Genomic DNA, 11,629 nt, shown 5'->3' on the forward strand with positions numbered 1-11,629 from the left:
CTCAGGTAAATGACTGAAAATGACTCTTTGGATTCAGACACTGTTGCATTGTGTACACAACCATGTTATCTACAACATACACTGTACCTTTTTAACAGTAAAAAATTTTTTTTAATGTTTATTTTTGAGAGAGAGCATGAGTAGGGGAGGGGCAGAGAAAGAGGGAGACACAGAATTTGAAGCAGGTTCCAGGCTTAGCTGTCAGCACAGAGCCTGACGCAGGGCTCGAACCCACGAACTGTGAGATCATGACCTGAGCCAAAGTCGGATGCTTAACCCATTGACCCACCCAGGTGCCCTACACTAGCCTTTCTAATTTTTATACCTTTGATTTCTTTTTCTTGTCTTATTGCATTGACTGGGGCTGCTGGGACAATACTGAATAGAAACATTGAGAGCAGAAAATTTTTTGTCGCTACTAAGTATGACATTAGTACAGACTCTGTGTAAATATACCTTCAACTTGAAGACAGGTTTGCTGAATTGTTTTTGTTTTGTTTTTGTAGTTTGAGAGAGTGAGCAAGTCAGCAAGGGATGGGGAGAGAACCACCACAAGCAGGCCCACGCTCTATCTCACAAACTAAGATCATGAACTGAGCTGAAATCAAGAGTTGGAAGCTTAACCGACTGAGCCACCTAGGTGCCCAGGTTTGTGGAGTTTTTATCATGAACACAAATTTTACCAGATGCCCTTTCTGTATCGACTTAAATGATCTTATGGTTTTCTGTCTTTATTCAATTATGTGAATTACACTGATCCTCCCCCATCCCCCACTCAGATACAAAGCTAGTAATTGCAGAAATCTTCAAGAACTTCAGCATCCAATGTGGGCAGTGACGAGTGGACAGACATCTGTGGGTTCTCTGCCAGGCTGTGTGGACTATGGTCATCCTCTCAGCCAGAGCTGCCTCAAGCAGAAAAAGACCATCACCGAATTCTGCATTATTTGACTCGTATGTATTTACATGTTTAGTTTCCATTGAGCATTTCCACCAAATGCTCTAGAAAGACTGAAGGAATGTGTAGTGATTCTTAGGTGTAGATCTAGGCACCAGATACATCCTGGGTGGAGAGAAGAATATAGCCATTTCTAACAGCATCAGGATAGTCCATTAGGCCTTAAAAAGCTGGGTTCTGCCCACTTCCTCTCTGAACTACAACAGGTTCCTGCTTTCTAGGGGCCGGAGACTGGCATGAGTTCAGATCTGGAAATTTTCAGTGAAGGAGCCCCCATGACAGTCATTACTGATCTCCTCGCTCAGCTGCTGACAAAAAATGACGCAACCAAGGATCAAGAAATGGCTTAGTCTGCAGACAAGAGAACAGACAGCCTTGCCCTTACGTCCCGTCAAAATGACAGTTAACACACTGCTTGTAAGCTCCATACTACTTGTTTCCCTTTATCGAGTGGTTACTGGTCTAGAATCAAACAGTTCTAACCCTCAGTCTCTGTGAAGGTTGCCTCTGAGGGACTTAGTCAAACCAACTAATAGAGCTGTCAGACAATGTGGTTTTGCAAGGATGCCCCTCTGCCCCCTTTATCCCACCCCAGCTCACTGCCAGTGTGAGAGTGAGGGCTCTAAAATGGAGACCAGGACATCTCCCATTTTATGGAAGCCACAGGAGCTGCCCAGGACCCTTGTGACTATGAGATTGCTAATGGTGGAGTGTGGATCATGTCACAGCAGGGAGGGCCTTAATTCTGGTGTGAGCTTTGTTTTCTTGATAATATAAAGGAGATAAAATGATGCAAAGAGAGGGTGCTAGAGAAGGAGTCCAGTTCTGCCTCAGCCTGTGAAACTATGCTCATCACTGCAGGCCTCACTCAGTTTCCCTGTCTGTGAATGCCAGACTGGACTGGATGGACCCTTTCACAGCCTGACATTGGTGTGCTCACCAAAATGCTTAAAAAACTTGACCGGAGGGGCATCTGGGTGGCTCAGTCAAAGTGTCTGACTTCGGCTCAGGTCACGATCTCACGGTTCGTGAGTTTAAGCCCTGCATCGGGCTCTGCTTTGGCACTGTAGAGCCTGCTTGGGATACTCTCTCCCTCTCTCCCCTCCTCAGATTGCACATGCACTCTCTCTCTCACAAAATAAACTTTAAAAAAAAAAAAAAAAAGAACTTGACTGGAGTGCACTGGAGAAAATCAGAAAAGTGAAACAAGAGAATACATTAAAACAGCTACTTTGAGAAATTTTACTAGAAAAGAAAAGAAGCAGAGTGCTAAAGGGGGAAACAAAAAAAAGTTTTAAGATAAAAAACATACTACTATTGTACCAGAGAGCAAATGAGAGAAGGAGATGCCGCCAGTTTGAGGAGAAAGGTATGAATCTACCTACTTGTCCAAGAGGGCGGGGAACAAAAGACAGTGCACACAACACCCCACGCTTCAATACTCACCGAGTTGCAGGCATTTGCTCTTTCTATTTTAGAAAGACCCTTCAATTCGGTATCAAATACATTCATCTTCTCTACTAGGCAAGTGAGAGCAGTCTCTGTAGCTTCCCCAACTTTTTCATACACGCCCTTTGCCTGTATTGGTTAAAAGCATAAAGTGAAAAAGCAGTGAATAAGTTTTTCATCAATAAAGACTTCCCATCAGAGGAGAACTTGTCTTTCGTTGCACCATTATTGTCGGGGCTGTTTTTATCCTACTCTGGAGCAAATGAGGCAGACAAAAATACACTCAAAGCACATTTTATCTTATTCTAATAACTATATTTTTTATTTCCTTTAACTATGAGAAGCCAATAGTCATAGTATTAATTCAAACAACTTTCAAATAGTATGTGAAATTGCATGTCATTATTTATCATTCTACAGAGTTCACATTCAGGTTCTGATGGAGACTGGCTTGTCTTTTAGAAACCAGTGGGTTAATCTGTAAGTAAAAAGGGAGGAAAAAAAGGTCTACTGTTTAAATTTTATATTATTTTATCATCATCATCATCATCATCATCAAAACAGCCCTCTAAGCCTCAGCTCATCCTCAAGGATATAATACTACCCATCTTAAAAAACAAGATTAATACCCTCTACTTTCAGGAAAACATTTCCTCTCCTAGGTTTTCTTCACTTTTGGTAGCCACACTACAAGCCAAAGGAAACATCGCATACATCCTCTTAGTTTAAAAGTGACTGCAACACTCAGAGGATATATGAAAGGCTCTCGGCTTTCTTTGACTAGGTCATGCTGACTCGGATAAAATGGAAAGAGGAAATAAAATTAGAAACTGTTACTTTCCAGAGGAAGGAAGGCTGGATTTTCATTCTACCCACCCCACCTTTGAGCTAGAATAGCCAGGTCTACTTTTTCATTTATGAGGAGCCTTACCTCATTATAATCCAATGCAGAATCATTACAAAGAGCACAAATTGTTGCCAATTCCACAAGACCATCATATTGATGACATTTCACTGGTTTATCATCTTTATGCCTATCAAAAGAAGAAAAACACTTTTAGAGCATAATGTGGTCATCTCTATTGATTTTTATTTAATTTGTAATATAATTTTGTGGGCAACAGCCTGGCAAGTATTCAAAAGAATTTGAGTGATGATTCTTAGAAATCTGATGGAGACAACAGAATGTGTCTCTGATATTAGGAATCAACCAGTAAAGACCAGAAGTTCTTAATTAATGAAATTCTTCCACCACAGGTATCAATACAGAACAAACCAGCTGAAAAATTAGGCTCTAAAGCAGAGCTAAATAAAAATGAAAAAAGTCACTGACTTATAACCTGTTTTCTCTTAAATCTATACAAGTACCAAACTGCTACAACGGATCCTTTAAATGATAAGGTGGGTTTACTCACACTTCTCCAATAGGTGCATATGTTGACCCAGTTATGGTAAACTCATTAAGGGAACAAGTATCCCCCTCAACCTTGTCCAGAATGAACATCTACAGGAAAAAAAGCGTCAAGTGTTTAAAATGTGCCAGAAAAAAATAATCTCTGCTAAGACAAAAAGCATTTCTCATGGAAGAAAACAATTTTAATGAAACTTATGAACTGAACCTCAGCATCAGATTTTTCCTTATTCCAACTAGATGCTATTTAGGATTGCCTCCCCCATCCATCCAAGAGTCTGAAAAACAGTATCACAGAGGTGCTGAATAAATAAACAACAGGGGCACCAAAGACACAGAAGACAACCCACATGAAATCTAAGTTATGAGGACTCCAGGTCATTCAATTCCAAAGACACAGCAGTAGTCTTCAGAGGACTCCAAATTCCCAATTTCAAATGGCTGGCTGAGAAAGTAATATTAGGTAGTCATGCCTGGGAGCTAATAGTAAAAGCCTGGGAAGAATAAACTCACATTTCAGAGCTGCATAAACATTCCCTGAGTAAAATAAGACAAATCACTTCTCTCCTCCTTCCCACTTATTTTTATTGTGGCAATAGCTCATTTTCTATGAAGCTGCATAACTCCATGTGCACAGTAAGGAGCCTGCAGAACTGACTGAACTGACATCACCAAGGGAACACAGACAGAAGCATGCTTACGAAAGGATTCTTAATTTTACAGTGACATGAGCTAGTTTCTTAAAGATCAGGTTCCCCCAGCCCCCTTCGGTTTGCTTTTCAATCATGATTTAGAAGCCCGGTTTGGAAGACTCAGATTTAGACTTGTGTTTTCATGCAAATTGAAACTATAACACCTTCTCATAAAACACAGAACAAAAACACAAAGTGCTACTTCAACTATACTTTATGGTGCCAGAATGCCTCTGAAATATGAACAATTAAGAACATGACCAGGGGCGGCCGGGTAGCTCAGCTGGTTGTCTGACTTGATTTCAGCTCAGGTCATGATCTTGCCATTTGGGGGATCAAGCCCTATAGTCAGGCTCTGCACTAACAACTTGGAGCCTGCTTGTGATTTTCTCCCGTGCCCCCCTCCCCTTATGCGCGCTCTCTCAAAACAAATAAAACATTAAAAAAGGAAGAGGAAGGAAGGAAGGAAGGAAGGAAGGAAGGAAGGAAGGAAGGAAGGAAGGAAGGAAGGGAGAGAGTGAGAGAGGAGAGACAGGAAGAAGAAAACGGGGTGCCTAGGTGGCTCAGCCAGTTAAGTGTCTGACTTCAGCTCAGGGCATGATCTCTCGGTTCGTGAGTTCAAGCCCTGCACTAGGCTCTGTGTTAACAACTCAGAGCCTAGAGCCTGCTCCAGATTCTCTGTGTCTCCCCCTCTCTCTGCCCCTCCCCTGCTTTCACTCTGTCTCTCTCTCAAAAATAATAAACATTAAAAAAAATTTTAAATATATAATCAAACCATTTACAATAATTTAAAACTACTAAACTCAAGTTTAAAAAGAACCACGTAGTGCTTTAAGGTATCTTTTCAGAGAATCTCAACTCAGATTCAGTAACAAAATCAGTTCATGCTTATTTTAAAGTAACTTTTTTTAGGGGCACCTGGGTGGCTCAGTTGGTTAAGCATCCAACTTCGGTTCAGGTCATGATCTCACGGTTCATGGGTTCAAGCCCTGAATCGGGCTCTGTGCTGACAGCTCAGAGCCTGGAGTCTGCTTTGGATTCTGTGTCTCCTTCTCTCTCTGCCTCTCCCTCACTAGCACTGTCTCTCAAAAATAAACATTAAAAAAAAAAAATTAAAGTAACTTATTTTTGCCTCACAAGATTTTTGCTTGTTATATAGGACAAACTTTTAAGTTTTGAAAGTTTTATCTTTTTTTTTTTAATATATTTTTTTAAAGTTTATTTTGAGAGAGAGCGTGCAAGCAGGGTAGGGGCACAGACAGGAGAAAGAATCCCAAGCAGGTTCTGCACTGTTAGCGCAGTGCCCAATGCGGGGCTTGAACTCATGAACTGTGAGATCATAACCTGAGCTGAAGTTGGATGCTTAACCGACTGAGCCACCCAGGCACCCCACACCTCTCTCTTTTTTTTTAAACTCTACACCCTACACGGGGTTCAAACTCACAACCCCAAGATCAAGAGTCACATGCTCTACTGACTGAGCCAGCCAGGCGCCCAAAAAGCTTCATTTCAAAAGCTATTTAGATATAAATTAACCCTGGAACGGAACTAGAGCCACGAACAAGACAAATGTCTTTTTTTTTTTTTTTAATGAAATTATATAAGAGGATTTAAAACTGTGATGACTCCTGATAAAAAAGGTTCTAATTCAAACATACGCAACCAGTGTTAAATGAGGAAAAGATTCATGTCCAAGATCACATGCAGCAGTATCAGTGACGCCTACATTTTTTTCTAACAGATACAACAACTAAAAAAAGGAAGCTTGTCAAATGGCTCCTTCCAAATATGTTTGACATTTTACAGAAGAGGAACAAAGGATCAGAGAGGTTAAACAAGTGCTCAAGGTTATATAATTATTAAGTGGAAGACAGAGGACTAGATTTAACTACCCATCTCTCCTATAAAAAACCCAACTTTACCCTTTTTTTACCCTTTTATTAGAAGCTGTGTGACCCCCAGACATATCACTTAACTTCTCAGGGCCTGAGTTTTTAAACCTCTTGAGCAGGATTACCAGGATTCATAAAGTCACAATGTGAAAAACTAAGTGCACTAAGCAACATCATAAGTTGACATTATTACCACACACCATGTCATTTCTTTAATGATACAGTTTAAAAAAGTGAGACTTTCAGTTTATACCACGGTCCATAATATTCTAAGATATTCAGAATTTTAGTTCACATTAAGTAAATCTGAATGCAAGTGGGCATGGTAGATTACAAGCAAGTAAACCATTTAGGAACTGCATGATGAAAGTATTTCTAAGTCAAGGTCAGTTATGCAACCTGCTGCAAGAAACCTCCCATAGAATACAGATTAGCATCAGCTTTCTGTCACAGAGGTACAACAGAACAAAGAGGCAGGCTACGCTGTTTAATGGAAGAAAACATCTTACACCAGCTAAGAGAAAATATAAAAACAAAAATCTTTTATTACAGACTCTGTTTTATTCTTAGTTTGAAATCTGATTTGCTCCCATAGTTTGAAATTAGTTGACAACTAGCTATTAGCCAATTTACACCTATTCTGGTTCCAAGGAATGAAAACCTAGGTAAACCTAGGTAGCTGAGTCAAACCCTGCTTATTACCACATAAGAGACAAAACACCTGTCCATTCATTCTAAATTGGGGTCTGGACTACACAAAGAGTTGGTGGGAGTGTGGGGGGGGGGGGTTGTGTATCTAAAAATCATCATGAGTTTCAATTTGGCAAGATAAAAATTCCAAGGGTTTAATTGTATTAGAAGAAAAATGATTTCTAATACGAAAAAACATTATCCAAAACCTGGAAATAAGGCCAACAGGATATCCACAGTCCCTTCAATGTCATTCAGAATCATTACTTTACAGGCTCAAAGATTAGTATTCTAGAAATATAAAACACTGTTCCACTGTGCTATTTATTTATTTAGAGCTTGTTACTTACAGGAGGCTGTGGATACTCCTACAGGAAAGACAAACTGTAGTTTACTGCCCTAGTGACTACTTTTTTAAAAAGTTTATTTATTTGTTTATTTTGAGAGAGTGCAAGCATGGGAGAGGAGCAGAGAGGGAGAGGGAGAATCCCAAGCAGGCTCCGCACTATCAGTGCAGAGCTGGACGCGGGGCTCAAACCCACAAACCGTGAGATCATGACTTGAGCCGAAATCAAGAGTGGCGGGTCACTTAACCAACTGAGCCATCCAGGTGCCAGTGCCCTATAGGATATTAACCAGTTTTTGTAATCTAACATATAGCAATTCTATTCTAATATTGAGTACTTCCTCAAATGCTCTTTGTAATCAGTTTTACCATTTTACTGATTCTCTCAATATTTAACAAGCCAAACAGGATCTTTGGTGTCCACTCAGTATTTTACAAGTTGTGGACCTTTGGGAAAATTATACTTGTATAAAGTTGTTCAAGTAAAACCTAGGGAAAGAACTTAATTCAGCTATATCAGTATTTCTGTAGTTATTACTTTTCTAAGGGCAAGTTTAAACAGTTTATTTTATCCCCCAAGTGATGGTCAAGACAACCTAAGAAAGAAGGATGAACATAGAACAAAGCAATTATTTGCCTTTCAAGAAAGCAGGTCTCATCCACTGTGTTATGAAAACACAAGTTAGAAGTTTAGCTAGGCTGGTAGGTAGGGAACTAGCTGCTTTACAGAATTCTCTTAAGGCTGTTTCAGTAACATACATGCACTCAGTGATGGAGCAGTCACCTAACACATTTACAGCCCGTCTTATAGTTACCTTCCCCAGTGTAAGTACGTTAACCATGCAGATACCCTTATTTCATGAATTAGTTTTAGGAATTAGAGGACTAAATTCCTTTGAGGCATCAGATTACCTTGGGTTAAGGCTATACACACAACCCTATTTGTTTAAAGTACTTTAAAAGGTATCAAATTACAAATCCAAGGTTTTGATGACATGAGGGCATATTCTTAGGATGAATCAATAACCACCAGCAGCAAAGAGTCTTAAATCACTCCCACTTACCCTGCACACTGACATCTGGTTCGTCGTAAGCGTACCAGTCTTGTCTGAGCAGATAACAGAAGTACAACCAAGGGTTTCCACAGAAGGGAGACTTCGAACAATGGCATTTTTCTTTGCCATTCTGCGAGTTCCAAGAGCCAGGCAGGTGGTGATGACAGCAGGCAGACCTTCAGGAATGGCCGCCACAGCCAGGGCCACTGCAATTTTAAAGTAGTAAATAGCACCCCTGATCCAGGAGCCTCCGTGAACTGGGTCATTGAAGTGCCCAATGTTTATGATCCAGACTGCAATGCAAATAAGGGATATGACTTTGGAAAGCTGCTCCCCAAACTCGTCTAGTTTCTGCTGGAGGGGTGTTCTCTCCTGTTCTGTTGCCACCATCTCATCCCGGATCTTGCCGATTTCTGTGTTAACTCCAGTTGCCACCACCACTCCCATGGCTTTGCCAGCAGCAATGTTTGTTCCCTACAACAGAAGTAGAGGAAACTGATTAGAAGAGTAACACTGCACCCAACTTAAACACCGACTAGTGAACTCAGAACAGTTTACTAGTCTGTGGGTATTTATTAGAGCACCCAGACACTCTCATATTCTGCTGGGCCTTCCAGTGGCTGCTGCTACTCAGAGAACTAGCCATCCAACCTGGACAATGCAGGCAGCATGGTCTGGCTCTTCTTGTTTCTCATTTCATGCAGTTCCTACTTGCCCAGGGAAGCTCCATCCTGACCACCCGCCCCTGGAAACTCTATTCATAATATTGAGCCTGGCTTGCAGACTGGCTTTGGGCTGGAACAGGGCTCTAACCCCTCTGCGTTCCTGACTCTTCAAACTCCATCCGGCCCTCAACCCTAACCATTCTCCACAGCTGGCTCCAATAGCTCAACCTCCCTGCCCCCACTGTGATCACCTATAACAAGCAGGGCCACCAGCACCGTGAGCTACCTTGAGGACCTCCACTCAAGCACTGGCATTCAGAAATCATGAAATCAAGTAGGAGCACTCTCTCCTCACCCCACTTTACTTCCCAGTGCTGGTGTGATACAACTTCATGATTTTCACTGTAATCCTATAGCACTTTACTTACTAGGAGTGGCTAGGCTCCCATACTAACCCGTATACAAATACCTACCATTTGAAGTATTTTAAATGCCAAACAAGCAAAGCCTATCAATTTCTCAACTTTTCATTTCAAAAAAATTTAACAAAAAAACTGGTGTACAATGAACATCCATTTTACTTTTCACCCAGACTCACCTCTTATTATTGTTGCCACATTTGCTTACTTTCTAAACACACACCTTTTTCCTGTGATCTACATACTGATATCATCCACATCATTTAAAAACATCTTTATAGGCTAAGCCTTTCTCACACAGATCTACTTTTCTAGGTATACAGATAAAGAATTTAAAGGTGTTTGACCTGATCTTTACATTTGACAAAGTACTTACAGAAAACAGCATGTTCTTCTTATCTTGGTTGACGGCCCGTGGGTCTGGGACAGGGTCAGTGTGCTTGATGACAGACACAGACTCACCTAAGCAGGTTGAGAGAAGGAACCATTAGATCTGTGCCATCCACATGTAGAACCTGGACCCTCACTCATTAAACTGCTAGCACTCTCAGGAAATAGGATAAAAGACCCCATCTGCTCGAAGGAGGTGAGCTAGTAAAACTTAGAAACTAACTTCAGAGCAAAGAATGTCAGGATTAAAATAAGTACAATTTCAAAATAAACTTAATTTTGAAATAAAATCCCAGTCAACTGCCTTTATTTCCCACAGTAACTATTCAAATCTAGTCTGTTTTCAGGTATCAATTTTATACTCTAATACTGTGAATATGTATTTATATGTATTTGTTGTAGTTGCACATACACACTAATACTTCCAAAAAAAAGGTGAACATATATTAACACACTAAAAAACTAGATACATTATATTACGTAATGAGGAGCATCAATGGGACACCTGTTCAGTAATGTCAGACATGAGAAATGAAAACATAGTTTTAGAAATATCTGCATTAGTGATGAGTGATCAGACCATTCTATTTCAATAAAACAAAACTGAAAAACATCAGCAGTTGCACTAAAAACACCACATGGTATATAAAGGACAACTTCTTACAACTTTTACAATGTCTCATTGAATTTGGTTTCAACTTTACTTAACATCACTTATGAAAATAACTGGGGTCACTCTGAGTAATGCAAAATACGGCTCCAGTTATTAAAACTGGAACATGATTAACAAAAAACATTTAAGAGATTCTATGAAAAGTTTTAAAAGTTAATTATTTCTATGGGCACACGATGAAAATTTTATATGCACAACCTAATCAGTTTCCCAACATTTTATGGCTTAATCAGCTTTCAGCTATTGCTAATGGGAGTTTTAGTAAATAAGCTATTCATAACGAAACAATAAAAAACAGAGCTCAGGCTACTCACAATACTACCTCCCATTACTTCAGCTGCTTTACAAAACTGATAATCAGATAAATCTTGATTACCTTTGGATTTTATACTCTATTTAATTCAGGTTAGCATTGTGTCTGAGTTAATCTTCTGACCACCTTACTTCCAGTTAATATGAACCCTCCCCCCTAGACTGTACCTTTATCAAACAAAAATGGAAAAATGTTCCAAACAATCTCAGATCTAAACATGCAAACTTCAGGCAGTAAAACATTCACTATTTTGGAAGGTGCTAGCTTTTGTTAATTCTACATTTGATCATTGCCAAGTATGATAGATGCAAGAGTAGCATTCCTCCAATGAAAAAAATTACAGCTCTGGAGCCTTTTTTTCCTGACTGGAAAAAGAACACTAAATAATTCATTTTCCACAAACGAGAGAGACAACACTTCAACCCGAAGATTACTGCCCTTGCTGGGCGCTTGGGTGGCTCAGTCAGTTAAGTGTCCGACTTCGGCTCAGGTCATGATCTCGGGGTGAGTTCGAGCCTCATGTCGGGCTCTGTGCTGACAGCTCAGAGCCTAGAGCCTGCTTTGGATTCTGTGTCTCCCTCTCTCTCTCTGCCCTTTCCCTGCTTGCATGCTGTCTCTTTCTCAAAAATAAGGAAGGAAGGAAGGAAGGAAGGAAGGAAGGAAGGAAGGAAGGAAG

General features: G+C 40.3%; 1 protein-coding gene across 2 annotated transcripts in view; it reads right to left on the reverse strand.

Moving 5' to 3' along the window:
* ATP2A2 (ATPase sarcoplasmic/endoplasmic reticulum Ca2+ transporting 2) overlaps positions 1-11,629 on the reverse strand; it is a 57,837-nt gene that overhangs the window by 12,026 nt on the left and 34,182 nt on the right. For both annotated transcript variants that reach the window (XR_005781171.1, XM_040444138.1), the window contains exons 7-11: positions 9,954-10,039; positions 8,503-8,967; positions 3,823-3,911; positions 3,339-3,441; positions 2,405-2,536 (exon numbers count right to left, since the gene is read on the reverse strand). Coding sequence is in view for 1 of the 2 variants with exons in the window: in XM_040444138.1 (XP_040300072.1) it covers positions 2,405-2,536; positions 3,339-3,441; positions 3,823-3,911; positions 8,503-8,967; positions 9,954-10,039 (875 nt within the window). In the remaining variant the exon portion in view is untranslated. The remainder of the gene's footprint in view (positions 1-2,404; positions 2,537-3,338; positions 3,442-3,822; positions 3,912-8,502; positions 8,968-9,953; positions 10,040-11,629) is intronic.

The sequence above is a fragment of the Herpailurus yagouaroundi genome, unplaced genomic scaffold, assembly GCF_014898765.1.
Source record: "Herpailurus yagouaroundi ecotype Mexico unplaced genomic scaffold, PumYag 191, whole genome shotgun sequence".
Classification (NCBI taxonomy): Eukaryota; Metazoa; Chordata; class Mammalia; order Carnivora; family Felidae; genus Herpailurus; species Herpailurus yagouaroundi.